General features: G+C 41.1%; 1 protein-coding gene across 1 annotated transcript in view; it reads right to left on the minus strand.

The window, feature by feature from the left end:
* Nucleotides 1-25,954, minus strand: part of CENPP (centromere protein P) — a gene marked incomplete at its 5' end in the record, with an annotated part of 225,920 nt that overhangs the window by 7,548 nt on the left and 192,418 nt on the right. Inside the window, one exon of the mRNA XM_082842608.1 lies at nt 13,663-13,776. Within this exon, the coding sequence (XP_082698734.1) occupies nt 13,663-13,776 (114 nt within the window). The remainder of the gene's footprint in view (nt 1-13,662; nt 13,777-25,954) is intronic.

Here is a 25,954-nt window from a genome sequence, read left to right on the forward strand (position 1 = left end):
GAAGATGGCAGAGGTGGAGGCCAGGTGTGGGGCAGGGAGCACAGGCAAGGCTCAGGGAGGAGGGAGTGGTTGACTATGGGGCTCCCTCTGTGGTGCTGGGACAAAGGTGTTGGTGGGGCCGTGAGGAATTGTGCTGGATTCTGGTGGATGAAGAAGAATCCAGGATGAGGAAGGACACAGACACAGGCTGTTCCACAAGGAGCGCTTGTTGCCAGGAGAAGCAGGGAAACAGTGGAGCTGCCAGTGAGGGATATGAGGTGCTGGAATTGGGTGTGTGCAGATGGGAATGGGTACAAAGGATGATGGCCAATCCTCAAATCATCATGGCATTGGGACAGACTTAGGTGGATGGTGGCAGAGGCAGCTGATAAAGTTAATTTGTAAATCAGGACCCATAAAATGGAAGTTACCCCTGAGGCCTGGCCCACGGCACACATCTAAAGCTAAGTCAGCCTGCATATCTGGACGACACCTAACCCCAATCACAGTCCTCCAATTCAGCTTTAATGAGCTCACTACACCCTAGAAAATGGGATCTCCTAGCCAATCCTGCCTTGTTTTTGTGTGGGCTCTTTAACAAGTCTATGAAACTCCCTTGGGAACAGTGTTCCCCTGCTTGTGAGGCCCTGGACTTCCCCAATTCATGGATTTTTTTCATTTGAATAAAACACATCAAACTTGTTACTAAATTGTATTGCTTTTGTCACTTGACACAGTACACAGACTCCAAGTTGCTGGGTGTAGGAAAAGGAGGGAGAGCCCATCTGCCTGTAGGCCTGGGTTGGGGCATCACCTGTAGCAGCTCTAGGCTGGGGGCCTGTGCAGCTCTGGGAGGGTGTGCGGCCAAAGTCAAGATAGGCATCCACACTGTGCCCCACACCCAAAAATCCTGAGACAACTGTTCCAGTTGTTCCCAACATCAGAAGGCTTAGAAATGCCTACAACATCCGCACTTAGAAGACAATTGTGCTCTTATTTTAAAGATGAAGCTAACAAACGTTAAGTGGTTCCTCTGCCAGTCACAGGTGCAGTTTCTTCTTTTTTTTTAAACATCTTTATTGGAGTATAGTTCCTTTACAATGGTGTGTTAGTTTCTGCTTTATAACAAAGTGAATCACCTATATGTATACATATATCCCCATATCCCCTCCCTCTTGTGTCTCCCTCCCACCCTCCCTATCCCACCCCCCTAGGTGGTCACAAAGCACTGAGCTGATCTCCCTGTGCTATGCGGCTGCTTCCCACTAGCTATCTAGTTTACATTTGGTAGTATATATATGTCCATGCCACTCTCTCACTTTGTCACAGCTTACCCTTCCCCCTCCCTGTGTCCTCAAGTCCATTCTCTATGTTTGCGTCTTTATTCCTGTCCAGGTGCAGTTTCTTTACACACATTTTACATCTATATAATCACAGATGTCACATATGATGTTATGGAGTGAACAAGTGTACCATTTTGGGGCCTCTGAGGCCATTCTGCCCGGGTGGGACCCTCTGTTATCTCCCTGCAGGCTCACTCACAACCATTACACCCACAGTCAGTCGTCCGTTTCTAGAGCGAGCAGTAGATAAGATACCCATCACCCCTGGACACTCAGTGGGCATTTCCCGAAATGGGGCCATCTTCCTGCTTTACCAAAACATAACATTCCAACCAGAAAATTTCAGATGTCCCCAGCTCCCCTCTGTTCCCATCATAGCCCCTGCCCCCACCCCCAATCTCCAGTCGGTCCCTGCTTCAAGTCTTGGCGGTTTGGAGAGTGAGACCTCTTGGGCTGCAGATGGGCCTCAGCCCAGGTCTGACGTCGCCTCATGATGCTACATCAGGAGTGCCACAGAAATGCTGCTGTGCTTTTGGGGTGACCCAAAAGCCACCCTTTTCCCTCTGTAACTGGTATTTTCCAAGGGGACATCATGAGACCAGGCCACTGTCTGGCTCCTCAGTCAGATGTCCACTCACCAGCCTGGGCCTGCTGCTGCCTCACAGCTGAGTCAACCACATGAGGGTTGCCAAAGGGTGACAGTCTGCCTCCATCATTCCTTCCACACTGACGAGAAGATTTCCACCAGAAGCACGAGCTTTTACTTCTCCCTTGTTTATTTATTTTGTATCAGTGTTGACCCTAATTTATTCAACAGGTATCAGTGTTTCTCCAAGGGGCTAAGACCTGGGCTTATTGCTCCTGGGGCTTCAGTGCATCCAGGCCCTCTCAGGGGAAAGAGCTTGGTAAGACAGGTTGGTGTGACACACGCACACACCATAGCCCCTTCAGAATCCTTCTGCACATGCATATTAACAAGCAGGCGATCACCCAACACCTCAGTCCACCCCTCAGAATTCTCTAGCCTTCTTTCTTCTGTGGCTCTAAAATCACTCTATTCCTAGGAAGGAATAAAGTTTACACGTATAATCCTTCTACAACTTCCCTGTTTAGAATGGAAAGGGGAAGGTTAGACAAGCAAAATCAGTCATATATACAGCCAAGAAACATACACCATGCAATCAATCTGAAGGCAAGTGTACCCTTAAAAGATCAACCCCATTAAGATTACTAGACAGTAAACATCACTTCAGGTGGGGATACATGTCCAAACAGTAGTTCTGTTCTTAAGATTGTTTATTTCATTCTAAGCTAATTGGGTAGCAATTGTATGCTTTTAAATGTAGTCTGTTCCCTCCTAGACTGATAATTAAAAAGGCAAGCCAAGTTGGTTTCTTTTAAAATAGTCAGAAATGATAATTAAGAAGCTGAACACACACACACATATAAACATAATCAATGCTAGAAACTCTTTAGAGGTAATTTCACAACTTTCTCTTCATAAAGTTTTTAATATGTAATTATGCAAGCAAAATAATGAAATGCAAGCAGATGATGAAAGTAATATTCCAGATATTCACTGGCAATTTTATCATTACTAAGGTTGAAACTCATTATTTCATAAATCTCAAAGTAATGTCCAAAGTAACTATGGTCTAATTAAAATTTTTTCATTGAATCACAGACTTTTTGAGTTTTTAAGGTGTTTAGTTTCTTTTTCAAAAGACAAATTACACACCCATACTGCCACACACAATTTATCGATCTCTTAACATTTGCAGGCCCTATGCACTTGACGTGCATTAGCTCATCAAATGTTCACAGCAGTCATATGAAACCATTGGTATAATGCCCATTTAAATGAAACCGAGGGGACTTCCCTGGTGGCACAGTGGTTAAGAATCCGCTTGCCAATGCAGGGGACACGGGTTCAAGCCCTGGTCAGGGAAGATCCCACATGCCGCGGAGCAACTAAGCCCGTGCGAAACAACTACTGAGCCTGCGCTCTAGAGCCCGCGAGCCACAACTACTGAGGTCTGTATGCCTAAAGCCCGTGCTCCCCAACAAGAGAAGCCACTATGCAATGAGAAGCCCGCGCACCGCAACGGAGAGTAGCCCCCACTCACTGCAACTAGAGAAAGCCTGCGCGCAGCAACGAAGACCCAACGCAGCCAAAAAAAATAAGTAAATAAATAAATTTAAACAAATAAATAAATAAATGGAACTGAAGCTTGAAAAATTAAGATACTTGCTCAAGATTGCACAACTAGTAAACTGATTCAAACCTAAGGAAATAGGTTTCCAAAACCTGAGCTCATAAAAATTCTACCATTTAACATTTCTAAATTCAAATATAGTTGTAATACACAGGTCAAGTGTGATTACAATCAACTTGTAACAGAATTCATGCTGGCAACTGATTTTGATGGTAGCAACAGAAACATTTTTGTTGGGAAACATAATAGCCCCTACAGGTTTGTTCATATATTCCATGTGGTATAAGACTTAAGTCCCCAACAGTAAAGGGCTCCTGATCTAGTGAAAGCAACTTGTTGTGTCTATTTTTTTTGAGGGGTGGGAGGGGGTGGCCCACACCATGTGGCTTGTGGATCTCAGTTCCCAAGCTAGGGACTGAACCCCGGCCACAGCAGTAAAAGCCCGGAATCCTAACCACTAGGCCACCAGCGAACACCCCTGTGCTTATTTTTATTAGAAGTCCACAGTTTTCTCTCCAGAGGAGTCAGGTTGCAGAGTCCAGGCCCTTTCTGGAGGTTCCTAGCTTTTTCACATAGGCCTTCTGTCAGGGTGAGGACGGACTGACTCTCATATAGACTTTCTACTAATTCTTCTCCTATCCATAGTCCCTCTATCAGAGCTTCCACAGAACAAATCAACTTCCTTCAAGGGTTAGGTCGCAGCTTTCTCTGGTCCTCATCAAACAACACACTGTTATCTGCTTCCTGTATGTTACTGCTGCCTTCCTCTGGCCTATTCTTCATCCTTGTGCAGTATGTCTTTTAAAACTCTCTACTGTCATTTCAGAAGGGTTTTAGCAGGGTGCCCAACAAAGGCAGTGTGTTTCAATTGTCCATTTTTGAGGCCTTTCATGTTTATATTTTCAATTTTCCCTCATACTTGATGAATAGTTTGGGTATAGAATTTAAGGTTTAAATAATATTTAAATTACATTTTATATATAGAGCTAATGATATATGTCCAAACTTGTATTCTAGAGTCCTATGTTAAAATGCCTTCAGTTTTTAAAAATGGGAAGAAAATATATGAACCATTGTCAACTCATGTCCGTAGAAACAGAGGAACCCCCCCCCCCAACCAGGACAAAATAAAATAGGGCACAAATAATTTATGTAAATAAAATTTTAAATGGTTGAAATTTTTGGGGCTTCCCTGGTGGCTCAGTTGTTAAGAATCCGCCTGCCAATGCAGGGGACACGGGTTTGAGCCCTGGTCTGGGAAGATCCTACATGCCACGGAGCAACTAAGCCTGTGCGCCACATCTACTCAGCCTGCGCTCTAGAGCCCGTGAGCCACAACTACTGAGCTGGCGTGTCAAAACTACTACTCTAGCCCACTCGCCTAGAGCCCGTGCTCCACAACAAGAGAAGCCACCACAATGAGAAGCCCGTGCACCGCAACGAAGAGTAGCCCCCGCTCGCCACAACTAGAGAAAGCCCACGCACAGCAACGAAGACCCAACGCAGCCATAAATAAATAAATAAATGGTTTAAATTTTGTATTACATCAAATCCTGCTGGTTTAAAGAAAAATAAAATAAAATGAATATTAGGCATGAGAATTAAAATGTGAGAGGGAAAACAAACCTTGGTAAAATAGGCCAAAGGACGCTAATAATTTATTCTATTTGCACAATACTTCTAACTTTGCCAGGTCTTTACATATTTAATCACAGGATGACTTTATGAGGCAGGAATATAAAATTATGTCCATTTTAAAAATAAGAAAAAAAAAAGGCTCAGAGACTTGCAAGGCTGCTCCAATGACCCCAAGCCCAAAGTAAAGAAGCCAAGCTGAGCTGGCCTCCTGACCCCAATGCCTTTCTTGAAGCAAATTTCAGGTGACCCACTAAATTAGGAAATTTAGAAAATTTAGAAAATTCTAGGAAATTAAAATCTGTCCTTTGGCTATTTTATCTTTAAAAAAAAAAGCTTGACTTTGTTGGCCCACATCCTCTCTTTCCATTTTCTCTTATTGCTGGGTGCATAATCCACCTTGGACAGTTGTGCAAGCCTCTGGGGTCCTGGGGCCCGAGTTCCCCTCCAGTCCATCAACACGATGTCTCTCTATTCCCAAATAAAGCTAAAGTTTGTGCAGGCCTTTTCCATTTCTTTGGTCAGCCTCAGCCTCTGGTATCAGCTCAGTGCTGATCAGAGTGAGGGAGGTCAGAGTGAATTCACCCTAAAACCAATAAGGCTTATAGGCTTCAGGGACCAACACCCCCCTCCTCATACATGGGCTCCTTTCAAGACCCTCTACTGAATTTTTATTTTAAAAACAAACTTTAAAAAAAGAGTTTTAGACTGACAGAAAAATTGGGAAGATAGTACAGAGTTCCTATATCATTAACATCTAATATTGGTGTGGTATATTTGTTACAATTAATGAACCAATCTTGGGACATCACTTTTATAACTAAAGTCTACACTTTATTCAGCTATCTTAGTTTTTACTTAATGTCCTTTTTCTCTTTCAGGATTCCCACCCAGGATCCCACATGACATTTGTGAGAGAGAGAGGAAAATTCACCTAGATTCTTACTCTATACACCTCCTTATGTCCTGCCATGGGTGTAGGTATTTTGCTTATTATTATTATTGTTTTTAATAAGGGGCTCCCATTTTTCCCTTAAAGACTCAAGAGAAAACGCATAGTTGTTTTTGGGGTCTTAGAATAACACACGTCTTGTCATCTGGCCACAAATGATATAAGCATCCCCTTCAGGACTGGGCAGTAGGAAGGGGCCAGCTGATCCTGGGCTTGACTTGAGACTCAAAACAGGTAACAGGAGAGTAGCAAACATGGAAAATGCTTTCATGTATGCATTTCTCTACAGACCATCCATGAACTGGCAAAATGCATTCTGTAACAGTTCAAATTTTCAGCATGGAATATCTCTTAAATTGATTGAGGGCAGAAGGATTTTTTTTGCTGCCTTGTCCTGAAACTGCTTTATTCTCCTAGAGGAGCTCTTTATTTATTAGTTTTTTAAATGTTTGTTTATATATTTAGGCTGCTCTGGTCTTAGTTGCGGCATGCGAACTCTTAGTTGTGGCATGCACATGGGATCTAGTTTCCTGACCAGGGGTCAAACCCGGGCCCCCTGGACCACCAGGGAAGTCCCTAGAGGGCCTCTTAAGTAAAAGTATTTCAAGTTCATCCTCTCATACATCATGAGGCCTACACACATGATGAACTTGGATTGACTAATTCATTCACTCAGAATGATTTGCAGAGTGTCTACTGTGTGGAGCTATTGTGGACTGTAGACCCGTTTTTCTTTGCCTGGCAAGCTTTCTTATTACCCCTCCTCTGGTAACAGACCTGTCCCTGTTCACAGGATTGGCTCAGGTCATCACAGACTGTCAGCTCCTCACAAACAGCATATGATGTGTCCTGGGCCAACTGACAGGTAGATGCTGGGAGGACAAAATCTTTTCCTACAGGGGTTGCTCAGCAGACAGCCTCTTCCAGGTTGTATGAGGCCCGTGTGTTGTCCAGAGAACCAGCAGAGAACCGTGCAGAGATGAGGGCCTCACAATGGCAGGGAAAATCCTCTTATCTTGGTGTGATCCCCAAACGCAGGCAACCTTTCTTTGATTGTCTGAACTACTCCAGCCCTCTACTACTACTGGAGTGACTAACTTTCCCTTTTTAAAAAAATATTTATTTATTTTTGGCTGTGTTGGGTCTTTGCTGCTGCATGCGGGCTTTCTCTAGTTGCGGCGAGTGGGGGCTACTCTTTGTTGTGGTGCGTGGGCTTCTCGTTGTGGTGTCTTCTCTTGTTGCAGAGCACGGGCTCTAGGCACGTGGGCTTCAGTAGCTGTGGCACGCCAGCCCAGTAGTTGTGGCTCACGGGCTCTAAAACACAGGCTCAGTAGTTGTGGTGCACAGGCTTAGTTGCTCTGCGGCATGTGGGATCTTCCCGGGCTAGGGCTCCAACCTGTGTCCCCTGCATTGGCAGGCAGATTCTTAACCACTGCACCACCAGGGAAGTCCCTAAATTTCCTTTTTTGCTAAGCCAATGTGAGTTAAGATTCTGTCCCATCCTCTGTCACTTGCATTGAAAGAGCTCTAATAAAAACCACGGGCACTTTGTTAAATGCTGGGTATGTCCTGGTGAACAAAATAACACTGAGCATCAGGAAAGTACAAATAAAAACCACACACCTGAATGGCTACAAACAACTGACAAAAGCGGTGTTGAAACTGAATTGAGCAACTGGAACCCTCACACCCTGCTGGTGAGAGTATAAATGGGCACAGTTACTTTGAAAAACTGTTTGGCCACACCTCAAAGCTGAACATACATCTACCCTAAGATTCAGCAACTCTACCCAACATAAACATGTACATGTGTCACCAAAAGACATGCACACAGCAGCACTATTTACAATTGCCAGGACCTGGAAGGGCCCAGGAACAGAATACTGGGTGAATGCTTTGTGGCTTACCCACAGGACGGAAGGCTACATGGCAACAAGGGGAATGATCACCAGTTATACTCCACATGGACGGACCTCATATGGACACCGTATGCAGTGACAGGTGCCAACCCCATCCTGTGGAGTCCTGTGGCAGGTAGGTGGGCCCTGGCCCTGGCGGTGTGGAAGAAATGACAGAAGGGAGCACAGGGGCTCTGGGGGCTGCTCTTTGCTCTGCTTCCTCTTCTGACCAGTGGTTCTATGATTTTGAAAGAAATTATCCAACTGTATATTTATGATGTGTGCCCTTTTCTGTGTCTATATATTTCAACAAAAAGTTAAAATACAAAAGACAGCATCCCTGAGCCCATGAAGCATACGATCTAGTGGAGAAGACAGACATTAAACAAGTAAATACACGAATGCCTCCCCTCTGCCACTGCCATCCAGCGTGGAGAATGCTTTGTTCTTTTCTTCATCTGGAAGCTCTGTTGCCATCAAGATTACTTTGCTGTCTCTTTTGCGTCTTTTCCAACTCTGTCATGTCTGTCCTGAAGAGCAGTGACCATAAATGCATGAAATATTGTGTACAGATGTTCCAGGATTTGGGACAAAGAACATAAAATCTATTTTCTTTTACCTGATCTTCCTAAGTTAAGACTAGCAATCTGCAAGCCTTTCTTTTTTTTTTTTTTTTGCGGTACGCAGACGTCTCACTGCTGTGGCCTCTCCTGTTGCGGAGCACAGGCTCCGGACGCGCAGGCTCAGCGGCCATGGCTCACGGGCCCAGCCGCTCCGCGGCATGTGGGATCTTCCCAGACCGGGGCATGAACCCATGTCCCCTGCATCGGCAGGCGGACTCTCAACCACTGCGCCACCAGGGAAGCCCCCCTTTCTTGATGTAGAAGTATCTGAAATACTGTTTTGGGAAGCAGTCAGTATGCCTTTTCTTGGGTCACAATTAATAGCCAAGGGCACATCTTTTTGTTTTTTTTTGGTTGCTGCGCATTATGTGGGACCTTAGTTCCCTGACCAGGGATTGAGCCCGCGCCCCCTGCAGTGGAAGCTCGGAGTCTTAACCACTGGACCACCGGGGAAGTCCCCAAGGGCAGGTCTTTTGATAAGTATTTTCTGGATTTTTTTTTCTTGAAGGTCTTATCTTATGCACAGTAAACTTTTATTACTCTTATGTGTGCTCTGGATAATGTTTTCAGTGCATTCCCACCCTCTGGGTATTTCAATGTGTGGAAATGCTTAAAGTTGTCTGAAAATATGGAGATCTTACTGTTGACTCCCTCTTGGGTCATTTACACAGAAGTGCAATTGTTTAACACTTCTCTGTTCTGAAAATATGGTCACATGATTTTGTTCAACTGGAATTAGTTGAATCACATTTGAAATAAAGAAGGGCCAAAAGCTGCAGCTTAGAAATTTTTGTTACATGAAAATTTTACTTGTAAAGACATTTGTTTGAACGTTTATAAGCTTTCTACTTATCTTTCCTAATCTCCTTCTATTAAAGTTCAGCTAACTTGTACATTTAAATAATATTTGAAGAAACATACTAATTTCCAGAGGCTGAGGCTGACCAAAGAAATGGAAAAGGCCTGCACAAACTTTGGCTTTATTTGGGAATAGAGAGACATCGTGTTGATGGGCTGGAGGGGAACTCGGGCCCCGGGACCCCAGAGGCTTGCACAACTGTCCAATGTGGATTATGCGCCCAGCAATAAGAGAAAATGGAAACAGAGGATGTGGACCAACAAAGTCAAGCTTTTTTTTTTTAAAGATAAAATAGCCAAAGGACAGATTCTAATTTCCTAAAGGTCATACTTTAGCCTCAGACAAACACATATTCCATGCTGTTTTAAATATCAAAAGCTGTAAGCAGAGCATTTACACATTTGTAACAAAAAGAGGGTTCTTTATTTACAAGTGCCATAAGCACTGAATACTAACCAGATGTAGTTTACTGCCTCTTATAAAGAAGAAAACATACAGAGACGAAACCAAAGTTTGAGCTTGAAAAAAATCTTAAAACAAGTGGTTAACAATTTGTTATACTAACAGAACTAGAGAAGTTGAAAGCCCTTTGCTGAAGCATGCCTCCACTGACACACTATTAGTGAACTTGCTTAAGCAGGGCCCTCTTGTTTCTTCCAAGAGCACTTGCAAATATATGGGCTTTTCTGCCCATACCTTTGTATGTGAAAGTGATGGTGTTCTGGTAGGATGTTCCTAAATGACTGGCCTGAAGACCCTGACTTATGCAAACATGGTTATGAATGTCTGAAATCATTTAATTAATTACAAGAGGAAGGTGATTACCTCAAACATGCTTTTCTGAAGTAACCAATCTTCAAGTTCTTGAGGCAAAAAATATAATCAGCCTTTTCTTTTGGGGGGTGGGGTGGGCAGTGATGGTGATACTGTGCAGTTCGTGTTTATCAGAAAAATACACTATTTTAAACATGTTAAAAACACTGTAATCAAAGATTGGATAAAGACTAATAGAGTCAGGAAATGTGAACATATGGTTATTTTCAATTTAAATTACAACTAGACTTTGTAAGATAAGGTAGTTTAGAAAGGCATTCAACAACAATTTGAACTATCATAAATAGCTTGAAGTAAAATAGTTCAGTGTGAAAAACAGATCTGCAGGATGCTTAGTTTGAAATCTACCTTAAAACCATACAAAACCACTTCAGATCCACTAGAGTACCTATTATAAAAAAGACAGAGAGTGGCAAGTGTTGGTGAGAACGGGGAAAGTGGAAACCTCAGGCATTGTTGGTGAGATGTAAAATGGCACAGCCACTTTGTAAAACAGTTTGACAGTTCCCTTTTTCCTCTTTTTAAAATGTCCTTTATAAATTCTGAGATGATATATTCACGTACAAAGTAAAGTTATAATTGTTCCTTTAAACGCAGTCCCTCTTTTCACACAGAATCCTGTCATTCAAATCTTTCTGCACTGGGACAAACAACTGAGGATATCTGACAAGGTAATAACATTCTTCTCTTTAAATATAGCATCTATTTCATTCTCTCTGTCTGGAACTCTTATTAGATTACGCTGAACCACCTAATTCCATGCTTCTTAACTGAACTCATTTGTTTTCCATCTAATTATCTTTCTGTTCTTTGGGTGGTTTCTTCAAATAAATCCTCTAATGTTCTCTTTAGTAATATTTAACATGTTGTTTGACTTATCCACTGGTTTCTAAATTTTTAAAATTCTAATCACATTTTAAAAATTTAGAGTCAATTTGTTTCTTTTTCCAATAGGCTTTTGTAAAAAACTGTCCTATATTTTAAATTAGATCTATTTGTTTAGTTATTACTTTGATATCTTAAACCTTGTACTTTGTAGTTTTTGTCCAGATTGTTCTATAATTCTCACTTAACAGAAGTTTGTTTTATACAATTAATGTATAATTAAAAAAATATTTTATTTATTTATTTATTTTTGAGCTGCGTTGTGTCTTAGCTGCGGCATGCAGGATCTTTTGTTGCGGCACCCAGGCTCTTTGATGTGGCACGTGGGCTTCTCTCTAGTCACAGCACGCAGGCTCTGTAGTTGCGGCGTGTGGGCTCTTTAATTGTGGTGCGCGGGCTCCAGAGCGCATGGGCTCAGTAGTTGTGGTGCACGGGCTTAGTTGCCCCGCGGCATGTGGGATTTTAGTTCCCCAACCAGGTATCGAACCTGCATCCCCTGCATTGGAAGGTGGATTCTTAACCACTGGACCACCAGGGAAGTCCCAATTAATGTATAGTTTTTTAATGTGCACTTGCTTCATCTGGGGTCATTTTTGTCTGTGACAGTTATGTATGTGTGAGAATTTCCCTCCAGGGAAGTTTCAGGGTGGCTTCTCTCAGAGCCTGGGGGAGTCCCTGTATCTACAATTTATATTCCTTTCCAGATTTGGGCTTCTACCTAGCCCACACATAGGCAAGGTAAACTGAGACCTTGTATATATCTATGTCAGGGATCTGGAGAGGTGAGTTTCTCCACCTGCCAAGTTCCCTGCAGCTTCTTTGGGGTGGCTGGCACTCTTTCCTCTTCCTCTTTCAACTGACGCAAGTCTTTGAGGCCCCAAGCTCTGGGAGGAGGATCCACCCCAGCATCTGATGCAGCCCAGGCTGTCCTCCATCTCTGACCCAGGGCCCAGATCTGCTCTGAGATGCTGTGGGCTGGCCAAAACCAGCTCCTGCTCTCGCTTTGATTTTTCTCCTTATTTCTGGCTCTCAGGACATTTTTACTTCTTTCTTTTGAGCTTGACTATGTACTTAAAACATGTTGTACTTAATCCAGAATTTCTGTAAGATTAAAATGGCAGGGGAGGGTACATATGGCCATCTCGGCCTGCCGTATTTCTTTTTTTTGTTTTTTTTTTGGCCGTGCCATGAGGCATGAGGGATCTTAGTTCCCCGACCAGGGATCAAACCTGTGCCCCCTGCAGTGGGAGTGTGGAGTCTTAACCACTAGACCACCAGGGAAGTCCCTGCCGTATTTCTTTAAGTCTCCTCTTGCTTTCTTTTTGGTGAGAAATATCACATTTTCATTTCTCTTTAATTATACAATTAACAAATGCATTCTCACTATAAAAATTAAATGGTTAAAGCTGAGTTAAACTCTTCTTTGATGTAAGCCCAGTTCTAGTCTCCACCCCTCTCTCCCCAGATGAGTATCTTGCAGATCTCTTCTCATATTACAGATCTCTATGGACCCACAGCAAATAGGAAAGTTACACCTCAATTAAAAATACCTCAATAGAGAAAATTTAATAAATACAATCATACTACACCATATTGTTTTCGCATTTCTTTTTTTTTTTTTTTTTTTTTGTGGTATGTGGGCCTCTCACTGTTGTGGCCTCTCCTGTTGTGGAGCACAGGCTCCGGACATGCAGGTTCAGTGACCATGGCTCACAGGCCCAGCCACTCCATGGCATGTGGGATCTTCCTGGACCGGGGCACGAACCCGTGTCCCCTGCATCGGCAGGCGGACTCTCAACCTCTGCACCACCAGGGAAGCCCTGCATTTCTTTTCTTCACTCAACAATGTGTATTGAAGAGCTTTTCCTGTGAAGATAGAGTTGCTGTGTTCTTTTTAATGACTGTGTAGTATTCCACTGTGAATAATTTTCAAGGGTGTGTCAGCCTATGAGGGAAAAGTTCCTCAAAGGAAGGGGGTGGGGCTTCCCTGGTGGTGCAGTGGTTGAGAGTCCTCCTGACGATGCAGGGGACGTAGGTTTGTGCCCCCGGTCCGGGAGGATGCCACATGCTGCGGAGCGGCTGGGCCCGTGAGCCATGGCCAGTAAGCCTGCGCGTCTAGAGCCTGCGCGTCCAGAGCCTGTGCTCCGGAATGGGAGAGACCACAACATCGAGAGGCCCGCGTACTGCAAAAAAAAAAAAAAAAAAAAAAAAGGAAGGGGGCACTTTCAGAAGAAGGAAGGGAATGTGTTGGGCACCAGACAACTGATGTCCACCCTCTACTACCATGTCCTACCAGGCACTCATTGCTACATACTCTAAGTATGGTGTTGAGACCATTCCACAGACCATGATGGACACCCCCCACCAAACTTGGGGTCAGATGTCAACATTGATGGTTCCACACATTGCAAGAGGGTGTGAAGAGATTTATTACTCACATAATGAGGATTCTGGGAGGGAAGGGCAGCTAGTGTCCAGGTGTGGATGACAGTCATGAAATGAGCCAAGTTGGTACTGGGGGCGGGGGGCAGTGGAGTGGTGAGGGAGAATCCCTGAGAAACTATGAGGAAGCAGGATTAATTACAGTGGTTTGATTCAGTCTTTGATTCCTATCTGATATGGAGCATAATGCTTGCTTAGGGTTTATGATGGTTCAAGAAACTGAACTACGATGGATCGACTTGGAGGGCATTACACTAAGTGAAAGAAGTCAGACAGAGAAAGACAAATATGATATTACTTATATGTGGAATCTAAAAAATACAACAAACTAGTGAATATAACAAAAAAGAAGCAGACTCATAGATACAGAGAACAAATGAGCGGTTACCAGTGGGGGCATGGGGAGAAGGGTAATGTGGGCAGTACAAATTTTGGGTGTAAGATAGGTTCAAGGATGTATTGTATAATACAGGGAATATAGCCAATATTTTGTAATAACTGTAAATGGAAAGTAACCTTTAAAAATTGTATTAAATAAATAAATAAACTGAACTAAGAAGAGTCATTGAATTGTAGACAGAAAACATGGTCACTGCTAAGTGCTTGATCATTGCTAATTCTTCCTTCCAAAGACGTAAATAAGCCACTTTCAGCATGAAAGCAGTTAAAATTTACTTTCACTGTTCTGAATTACAGATATCAAATGGCATACCAACATAAATAGATGATGGCATGGCTCCTCCTGCAATCATGCTGGTGATTTTATAGTGAAAATATTGTTTGTTTCACTAAAGCCTGCTTGAAATTTGTCAGTTTAAAAGCAGAACAACTCTCAACCAGAGAGGAATTTGCTTTTTGTGTGTTATGACAAATGGTTTTTAACCACCTCTAAAAAAGAAAAAAAACCTCTCAGTAATTTAAGTATATATTCAGAAAAAATTAAACAAAACAACCACAGTCCTTGAACATTGTATATAATAATTAAAGGACAATTCTCATGAGAAAGAGCTAAAAATTATATAAAATCTCAATAATCGGGACTTCCCTGGTAGCCTACCAATGCAGGGGACATGGGTTCGATCCCTGGTCCGTGAAGATCCCACATGCTGCAGAGCAACTAAGCCCATGCAACACAACTACTGAGCCTGCGCTCTAGGGCCCGCATGCTGCAACTACTGAGCCCGCATGCTGCAACTACTGAAGCCTGCACACCTAGAGCCGTGCTCAGCAACAAGAGAAGCTACCGCAATGAGGAACCCACGCACCTCAATGAAGAGTAGCCCCTGCTCGCCGCAACTAGAGAAAGCCTGCATGCAGCAACAAAGACCCAATGCAGCCAAAAATAAATTTTTTAGAAAATCTCAATAATCACTTATAAGTATTGTTATAAATGAAACAAACTAAAAAGAAATAATCAGTAAATATTTACTGACAGATTAATAGGCACAAAGCTTGCCTTAGGCTACACAATAGAGCACTCCAACAGTATAAAGATGTTCTCTTCAGGAAGTAAAGATAAATACATGCTGATTGAAGAAAGTTATATTAAATTTTAATAACTTTTCTCTTTCTTACAAAAGCTTTACCTGGGATTGTCTATGTGAAAATACTTTTGTTAAATATGTTTAACTCTGTACTATATTATATAACCAACACCCAGCCAAGCTTTTATGACCTGCACTTGCCCTAGAGATCATAGTTGATAGGACTAGGGGTGAACACATGACCCAAGCTGGCTAAATCAGGTTTTCTGGAAAAATCTGAAATTGAGGGCCATACCACCAATCTGGGAAGTTGCTTGAACTGAAGGTAAATAGGCTTGGGTTCTTTGAGATGGGCCATTGGCCACATTCCTGACAACACAGTGGGAGCTGTCCTGCAGAAGGCAAGACCTACTGAGAGGAGAATGAAGTGAACATACAGAAAATGGTAGAGATGATTTAACTCAGAAAAAGAAAGCAAGATGAGAGTCCGTGAGGACTGCCTGGACCATGAGGGTGACCTCATTCCTGGTCCCAGGCCCTTGGGAATCCTTAATGCCCTTCAAAAAGAGGGTATTCTCAGTGTCTTTTCAATACACCGATGTTGTACTTAGGCTTATTTGAAGTTTCTATTACTTGAAATCAAAATGTATTTACAAACAAAATGGTCATTTCAATTCCATTAGTGACAATAAAGAGTATGGGATGGATGAGGGAGATATTTTTGCAGAAAGACTATCTAGGTCATCATGAGTGAACACAGATATTAAAAGAGAGGCAGAATCAAGCTCTGAATTATTTGTTCTTTGCCTTTGGTCAATCTCCTCAGTCCTGAAATAGTTCTTTTCACACAATTTTTCCAGCTTTACACTTATTTTCCTGTGGAGAAGATTCAGTGACCTCTTCATTCTGCCATATTTGGAAGTTCCACCACAAATGACTTTTTAAATTTTATTTAAATTTTTTTTATCTCTTTGCCTCTTTTTGATTAGCTTTTAAAAATTTTGCTTTTTCCCATATATTAGTTGGGATGTCACATGCTCTATTTCTATATGTCAAATGGTTACCTTAGATATTTTATCATGCATACTCATCAAAGTCCAAATTAATCCATGTCTCAATCCTCCTCACGAACAAAGGACTTTACAGCATTTTAATTTCAGTCACACTTGTACTTTTGAATTCTAGCTTAAAAAAAAAAGACTTCCCTTGACATTATTATGACTTTATTATATGGTCACTGTTTGCTGTATTTACCATATTCTTTGCTCCTATTGCTTCTTACATCTCAAACCTTCTTAGATCATTTTCCCTCTGCCTGAAGAATATCCTTTAATTCTAACATGAACATCTGTTAGAGGTGAATTCTCTCAGTTTCTACTTGTATGACTTTCACTTTTATTTTTTCCAAATTTTATCGAGATATAATTGACATATAAGACTGTATTAGCTTAAGGTGTACCATGATTTGATATATGTATATACTGCAAACTGATCACTGCTGTGACATTTTTATGCATATTTCTGTATACACATGTGCACACATTTCTTTCGAATATATACCTAGGAGTATGTGTATCTTCAACTTTTATAGATAATATCAAAGTGTTGGTACCAATTTACCGTCAAACAGCAGTATATGAGAATAGCTATTGTTCCATATTCTAACAATTGGTACTATCAGTCTTTTTACTATTAATCATTTTGGTGGGTGTGCAATGGTATCTGATGGTGATTTAAAATAGATTTTCCCTCATTTGACTAGTGGAGTTGAACATGTACATGCATTTATGGGTCATTTGAATTTTGGGATCAGTCTGTTCAAATTGCTTGCCCATTTTTCCCTATCAGTTTTTGGAGTTCTTTACAAATACTGCCTGGGATATACCAAATTCTCAATAAAACACACTTGCCATATAAACTACTTATGATTGATTTTGCCATTTAATGTACCAAGATATATCCCATATCAGTAAACACAAATCTACTTTGTTATTTTTAAGGCAATAAGGCAAGCCATTGTATAGATATACAATATATTGTGACTTAACCAATTGTCTATTGATAATCTTTTAGGTTATTTGTAATTTTTCACTATTTTATATACTACAATGAATATCCTTCTAAGATATTTTTGTACATTTTTAGAAGCAGAATGGTTTAATGTTGAGTAAAGGCTGATAAAATGACCTATATAAAAAAATCTATCAATTTATATTTCTACCAACAATGTGTAAAAGTGCTTATTTTGGAAAGAGTTTGAAAATTCTCTTCTCTTAGTTCCTGTAATTCTTGTTTTGTTTATGGTTTCCTTTGCCGTGCAAAAGCTTAGAAGTTTGATTAAATCCCATTTGTTTGTTTTTGCTTTTATTTCTATTGCCTTGGGAGACTGACCTAAGAAAACATTGCTATGATTTATGTCAGAGAATGCATCACCCAGATACCAAAACCAAAGATGCTACCAAAAAGAAAATTACAGGCCAATATCTCTAATGAATATAGATGCAAAAATTCCCAGCAAAATATTAGCAAACTGAATCCAACAACACATAAAAAAGGTCATACACTACAATCAAGTTGGACTCATCCCAGGGTCACGAGGATGGTTCAACATATGCAAATCAATCAATGCAATACACCATATCAACAAAGGAAAAGAAAAAAACACAAACGATCATCTCAATGCAGGAAAAGCATCTGATAAAATTCAACATCCATTCATTATAAAAAATCTTACCAAAGTGGATACAGAGGGAACATATCTCAACATAATACAAGCTATTTATGACCAACCCACAGCCAACAAAATAGTGAACAGTGAAAAGCCTTCCCACTTCAATCTGGAACAAGACAAGGATGCCCAATCTCACCACTTCTATTCAACATAGTATTGGAAGTCCTAGCCACAGCAATCAGACAAGAAAAAGAAATAAACCAATCCCTTTTAAAATCACATCAAAACAAAACAAAACAAAAAAACCACTTAGGAATAAACCTGACCAAGGAGGTGAAAGACTTATATACTGAGGAACTATAAAACATTATAAAGGAAACTGAAGATGATTCAAAGAAATGGAAGGATATCCCATGCTCGTGAATTGGAAGATTTAATATTGTTAAAATGGCTATCCTAACCAAAGTAATCTATAGATTTAATGCAATCCCTATCAAATTACCCATGACATTTTTCACAGAGCTAGAACAATTAATCCTAAAATTTATATGGAAGCATAAAAGACCCAGAATTGCCAAAGCAATCCTGAGGAAAAAGAACAAAGTTGGAGGCATAACCCTCCTAGACTTCAGACAATACTACAAAGCTACAATAACCAAAACAGTGGTATTGGCACAAAAACAGACACATGGATCAGTGGAACAGAATAGGGAGCCCAGAAGTAAACCCACACATCTATGGTCAATTAGTCTTCAACAAAGGAGGCAAGAATATAAAATGGGAAAAAGACAGTCTCTTCAACAAGTGGTGCTGGGAAAGTTGGACAGCTGCGTGTAAATCAATGATGTTATAAAACACCCTCACACCATGCACAAGAATAAACTCAAAATGGCTTAAAGACTTAAACATAAGACATGTCACCAGGAATTCCCTGGTTGTCCAGTGTTTAGGACTCTGCACTTCCAATGCAGGGGGTGCGGGTTTGATCCCTGGTCAGGGAACTAAGGTCCCACATGCTGTGCAGCACAGCCAAAAAAAAAAAAAAAAGAGAGACCATAAAACTCCTAGAAGCAAACATTGGCAAAACATCCTCTAATTAAGTCTTGAAATCCCCCCTACCCTCATAGAGAAATCTTCTCCCTCTCTTGAATTATTGTAATCATTTCTTAAATGGAGCCCTGTCCCTAGACTTGATCCTTCCACTCAATTCATAAGCCAAACTACAGAGTTATCCATCTATTGATAAAATGCCACACTGGTTATGCTCCTCTCCTGTGGCCTTTGGGTAAAGCTCCAAACCTCCAACATCCCTTTTAGAGCCTGTGGAGATCTGGCTGCTTCTCTCCTGCACTTAGTCCTCCACACCTCACAATCACTTTCGCTTCCCAAAAGATGCCAGTTTCATCAGGCCTTTCTCCTACACTATCCCCTCTGGCTAGAACATTCTCTCTTACCTTATCCCTCTGTATACAAACTCTTATTTAACTTTTAAGTTTCAGTTTAAATATGTCTATAGTCAAATTTAATCTTAGGTTTGAGATGACTCCTAGACATTGAAACAGATATGTCAAGAAAGCAGCTAGAAACTTCCAGCATACAGATGGTAATACAGATGATCAAACTCACCTGGAGAGAAATTATAGCTAGAGAAGAGGTTTCAGGCCTGAGATCAAGTCAAGATGAAGAGGAGGAATCAGCAAAGGAGATTATTAAGTGAGGCAAAGGAGTTGGGCTGTAAAAACCAAGAGATATGAGTGTTGGAAAGAGGGGAAGAATCATTTCTGCTGAATGTTGCTAAAAACTGCTCTGACAGCTCCAGATGGGTATCTCCTGCATATTTCCAATACCACCCCACAACCCAGCCACAGAAGTGATCATACTGTTTAATACCAAGGCAGCCATTTGTCTGATCCCTTAGTAGTAAGAACTGACTTTAATTGACTGTAAGTAAGAACTCTGTCAACCTTATTTATCGTTATAGATTTCAGCAGTGAGCTCAAGATGCACTCAGTAAAAAAAACTTGTTGAATGACTTAATCACCGGCACACATACGTGTAAGTCCTCAAGGAATTTACATATATTTGGGGAAAACATATGGAAACCACTATTTATAATACAAAGCAGGGTGTACTCAGTGCTGGCAAAGTAGTACAGCCAGCGTGCAATGGTTGAACTGTGGAACGGGAGAAAGCTTCCTGGAAAAGATGTTACTGAAGTTAGGGACTGAAGAAAAGAGCAGGCTATCAGAAAGTGGAGCCTTGAGGTTCTTTTTTTTTTTTTAACATCTTTACTGGAGTATAATTGCTTTACAATGGTGTGTTAGTCTCCACATTATAACAAAGTGAATCAGTTATACATATACATATGTCCCCATATCTCTGAGGCTTGAGTTTTTAAAACAATAAAAAATTGTTGTTAATTACCCAATTGTGGCAAGGCAGAGATTATTTACATATGTGCCTGTGAGTGGCAACACTCAAACTCTTCACTCTGGCAGAAATGTAGGATAAAGATGAGCATTGTATTTTAAAATACTATTATTTATGCATTGGTTATCTGAACAGGGTATGACCTTGGATAATTTTAGTCTTCTTTACATTTTCTAGCAACTTCTAAATTTACTATTCTGCTATAATTTGCAGAGAGGGGTTTAGTTTTATTCTTTTTAAGACCAGAGTTTCATCTGGGCAAATTGAGAAAAGAACTTAATTCAAAAATGATATCTTTGTACATACACAAAAAAGTCAGTAATTTCCAGAATACTATTCATAAAAATTCCACAAATCTTAGAAGAGTTTGTAAACTGCATTCACAAATCTGGCAGAATTAAAATTAAATTTCTGTTTAAAAATGGAAATACAACATAATAAATGAAGTTAACATTAATTTTTTCCTACTCTTGGATGCTGAAAGATTCTAATGGAAATGAAAAAGATGAGATCACCTACCAGTAATGGGGAAAAAATGAGGCCATGGACAAACACACTATGTTTTGATTTATTAAACCACAAGCAAGCTTCACTTTATCCCCCATGAGTGATGGCTTAACCGGTTGCCAAAGTCTTCTTTTCCACTAAATACCTTTGTAAATATTGTGGTTACTCTGATTTATAGCCACCTCCTTCAGACAGTGTATCAGTAGAAAAGAATCCCTTTCCCAACAAATGTTAAAACTACCATCTGTGTAATCGTCTCACAAACCTCACGCTATGCATGGGTTTCAGGGTTTGCAGGAGGAAAATTATAGGAAAAGACCAGTTCTGGAGACTCTGTCTGCGGTGATTCATCCCAAAGTGGGAACGCCATATCCAGAACGCCAGAGAGAAACACCTGAGTTGTCAACAGGGGACTTTTTTAAAGATAAGAACCTAGTTCCAGAGAAGGATGTGACTCACCCAGTCCTCCCTGGGAGGCAAGAGGCCAAGATGAATTCTGGCCCTGATGCCTCTGAAGTGATGTTTACCACGTCTGCTCTCCAAACACTCAGGCAATCTGGTTTTCATCTCGAAGGCGTCTGACTCCTATGGCTTTATGGGTGTGTGGAGCCATAATGGTGATGAGAGTCGGTTTCTGCTGATGTGGGCTGCAGAATATAGTTCTACCCATCCTTCCATTTCTGCTGGGGGAAGGAGCACTGCAGGGGCAAGCTGTAAAGTGACTCTAGCTTGACTGTTGTGGAAAGAAAGAAATAAGACTAACTTGAAGTCACTCTTAGTTCTCCCATTTCTCAGCAAGTCAGGCAAATCATTTAACTCTGTGAAGCTTTAGTTTCCTCATTTAGCCTCTGTAATACTTCAGCTTTCTTCCTCTGTAAACTGAAGGATAACAAGGTACATCACTGGGTTGAAGGATTTATTGAGCACTGTGTCCAGCAGAGAACTAGGCGTCTGGCACACAGTGGAACTAGTTAATGCTGCTGGTTCCTTTGTTTTTCTTCCATCCCCATCATGTATAGGAACAGGAGAGGACCTGATTCTGCCAATGCACATACTAAAAATGTCTATTCCTAGGTTATTTTGCAACTCTACAAAACTATCTAAGTGTTATAATAACATGCATTATATTTTTAGCTTTGAATGCACACTCTTATGGCAAAAAATGACTTACTGTAGTTTTTAAGAATGGAAATTAAACCATAAATACCAAATGTATTTTCTTTGCACAAAATTTCTCCTCTACAAAATTTAACCTAAACTCTCTTGAACTCTTGTCAGAATATTACAAGTGTTAAAACAGGTTAGTTTGGATAAGCAAAACAATATCCTGGCTATAGGGACATAATATAAACTCACATCTCCTTTCAAGCCTAAACTTAAATAAACATCTATAAAAAGCAGAGACAAAACCAAAATTTAAAACCTCTCTGAGCAGTAAAACCAGCAATTAGGTAAATCTTGCATTTCTGTATTTCCATGAGTTATTTACAATAAGGAATACAGTAGGAATAACAAATTTTGGAGGGTAGATAGTACATCTTGTTATTCTGGATGTGCTGATGCAATGTGTAGGAGAGATCTAAGCCAAGTTGAACAAATGGAAGTTGGCAATTTGAATATAAAGCTCAGGAAACAGTTTAGAGCTTAGAATAGATCTGTAGCTTATTGGTATATGTTAAAGCAATGTGACTACTGCTCATTTATGTTTGCTTAATGGATGAACAAGATCGTGAGGGAGAGTAAGGACAGATAGAGAAGAGGGCTATGGAGGATGGGGAACATCATTGTTTACAATGTGTAAGTGTGTGGGGTAAGGGCAGTAAAAGATGATGAGAAAGAAAGTAAGCAAGATAGAAGTAAGAACAGACTGACTTCCAAGAATAGGGCAATCAATAAGAAAATGACAAAAAAAAAGAAGGCTGATTAGATAGCTTCTGAGGGCCACTGGACATTTGAGAGGACACTTTCACAACAACCATAAATGCCACAGCAGAATCGCAGTAGTAGCAGAATTTGTTAAGGAATAAATGGGAAGTTGAATACATGGAGGCATTTCCTGTAGATATTCTTTTAAGAAATTAAGGAGAAAATGAGAAGATAAAATAGATGGCAGTTTGAGGACAGCCAGACAGGATATAGTAAGATTCTTTCTGGCTTACAGAAGCTGAATATATTAGTAGGTGAAGAAGAACAAATTATGATTATGCAAAATGCCATGTTACTGATTCAAGGACACCAAGATTCCATTGAGACACAGTCACTGCCATCATTGAACACCTGGGCATGAATGTTACACTCTCGAGACAGTTGAGTCATTTAGGTTTAGGTCATGAATACAAAAGAATGGATACCTGGGAGGTGTGAATTCATACACAAGACCAGACTGGCAAATATTAAAGGTCTCCTCCCGATCCACAGATAAGTTTATAAAGATGCTGCCTTCAGTCATGTATGAGAACCTACTTGCTTCACACACATTTATTTGCTGTACTTTTTGTACCCAAATCAGATTATTTCAGAATAGTTTCCTTGATTTGTATTACACTACAGTAGCACTTCGCTTATCTCAAGAGCAAAGTACATTTAGAAACATACGATATCACAGAGGACATCATTTTTGGGAATTGTGGTGTATCACATAACCACTACACCTAAGTCCTTACCATATGATTTCTCCACTCAGAATATTTTCTTCTCTGAAAACTATGGTTTCCACTCATGATATTTCTTAGTTTGTAATCCTAGTCCCACACTTAGACCTGGGTGAGAGTGTATCTCTGGAGTCTCTGAAATGGGCTCCACATTGGTCTTCCTCTGGCTCTCCCCTTCCCACTAAGCAAGGGGCCCACATGCTTTCTTACAGCTAGCACCTCCCCCTCAAGATCATGCTGTGGGTATGCACCTAACACCCCAGAGTTTCCTGCCCTAGTGTCTCAGTTTCCAGGGCCCATGCAGGCCTCTTCCCTGGCTCTATCACCCTAAGGACATACCCAACTGCTAGAGTGAGCAACCCTAGGCCCAAAGGGTTTGCTTGTGTGCAGTTGAGGAGGAACTTGGAAGCATGGGCTGGGTGTCCACACAAGCAGGTCAAAACTTGGGGCAGAACATGACATGGGGTAGGAGGGAAATGGCCACCATCCTGCTCCTTCCTGAGCCACCATATTCTTGTGGAGGCAAATTCTGAGAAGTTCAGCTTTCCAGGTAGTTATAAAGGATGCTGGACAGGGTAAGAGAATGGAGCCCCAACATAATTTATTTAACTATTTCCTAGCTTGATTTATAATTTTGCACATTTGTAATATCATATATGAACCTTCACCCATACTCTTGCCTTAATCCCTTCATCCCTTCCAGCCTCCCCAAATGATTGTTCCTGCAGCACAACAGGAAATCAAACTAAGATGAAATGAAGAAATGATAGGCCCTAGGAACACTTGTTATATCAAATGTAATCTCTTACACTTTACTCAAATCTTAATACAAGGAACGGCACTAATTCATTAGATTTTTCCCTTACCAAGACTCAGCAGGGACTTCCCTGGTGGTCCGGTGGTAAAGAATCCACCTTACAATGCAGGGGACGCAGGTTCAATCCCTGGTCAGGGAACTAAGATCCCACATGCCGTGGGGCAACTAAGCTTGTGTGCCTCAACCAGAGCCCACGTGCCGCAAACTATAGAGCCCACGCGCTCTGGAACCCACGCACCACAACTACAGAGCCCACACGCCCTGGAGCCTGTGAGCCACAACTAGAGAAGAGAAAACGCGCATGCCACAACTAGAGAGAAGCCCGAGCACCACAATGAAGAGCCCGTGCACCACAGCGAAAGATCCTGCATGCTTCAGTGAGGATCCCACATGCCGCAACTAAGACCTGATGCAGCTCCAAATAAATAATAAAATAAATAGATAACAATCTTGAAAAAAAAAGACTCAGCACCCCAACATCCTCAAGTGGCATCATTCGTTCACTTGAGTTTGTCTCCACACCTAGAAGTAATGCAGAGAAACCCATCAATGTGTCCTCTGCCCGGTATGCTAAGCATGGGGTTGCAGGGTCTGTTCTAGAGATCTGGGAGTTCAAAGGAGGGATGCAGAATTAGTAGACTGGAGGACCCATGGACAGAGAATCTGACCTAGAACTTGCCTCTGTCCATGTCACCTGTTTTACTAAGAATGGCCTCTGATCAAACTCTGCTCAGGGAGTGAGGGAAGTTCCCAGAGACGGGTGGACCTCTATGGTCCCTGTGGTCTGACAATGCCATCTTAAGAAGGCAGAAGCAAAGACACATGGAACCTTAGCATTAAAATGATATCATCGAGTCCATGTATCCCTGGGATAAATCCCACTTGATCATGGTGTATGATTCTTTTAATGTATTGCTGGATTCAGATTGCTAGTATTTTGTTGAGGATTTTTGTGACTATGTTCATCAGTGATATTGGCCTGTAATTTTCTTTTTTTTGCGGTATCTTTTTCTGGTTTTGGTATCACAGTGATGGTGGCCTCATAGAATGAGTTTGGGAGTATTCCTTCCTCTGTGATTTTTTGGGAATAGTTTCAGAAGGATAGGTGTTAACTCTTCTCTAAACGTTTGATAGAATTCGCCTGTGAAGCCATCTGTTCCTGGACTTTTGTTGGCTGGGAGTTTTTTTTTTTTTTTTTTTGCCGCACTGTACAGCATGCGGGATCTTAGTTCCCTGACTAGGGATCAAACCCGTGCCCCCTGCAGTGGAAGCATGAAGTCTTAACCACTGGACCACCAGGGAAGTCCCAGTTGGGAGTTTTTAAATCACAGTTTCAACTTCAGTACTTGTGACTGGTCTGTTCATATTTTCTATTTCTTCTTGATTCAGTCTTGGGAGATTGTATGTTTCTAAGAACTTGTCCATTTCTTCCAGGTTGTCCATTCTTTTGGCATATAGTTGCTTGTAGTTGTCTCTTATGATCCTTTGTATTTCTGTGGTGTCCACTGTAACTTATACTTTTCCATTTCTAATTTTATTGATTTGAGCCCTCTCCCTTTTTTCTGATGAGTCTGGCTAAAGGTTTATCAATTTTGTTTATCATTTCGAAGAACCAGCATTTAGTTTCATTGATCTTTCCTACTGTTTTCTTTGTTTATATTTCATTTATTTCTGCTCTGATCTTTGTGATTTCTTTCCTTCTACTAACTTTGGGTTTTGTTTGTTCTT

This window comes from Leucopleurus acutus, assembly GCF_964270905.1.
Source record: "Leucopleurus acutus genome assembly, chromosome: 7".
In the NCBI taxonomy this organism is placed as follows: domain Eukaryota; kingdom Metazoa; phylum Chordata; class Mammalia; order Artiodactyla; family Delphinidae; genus Leucopleurus; species Leucopleurus acutus.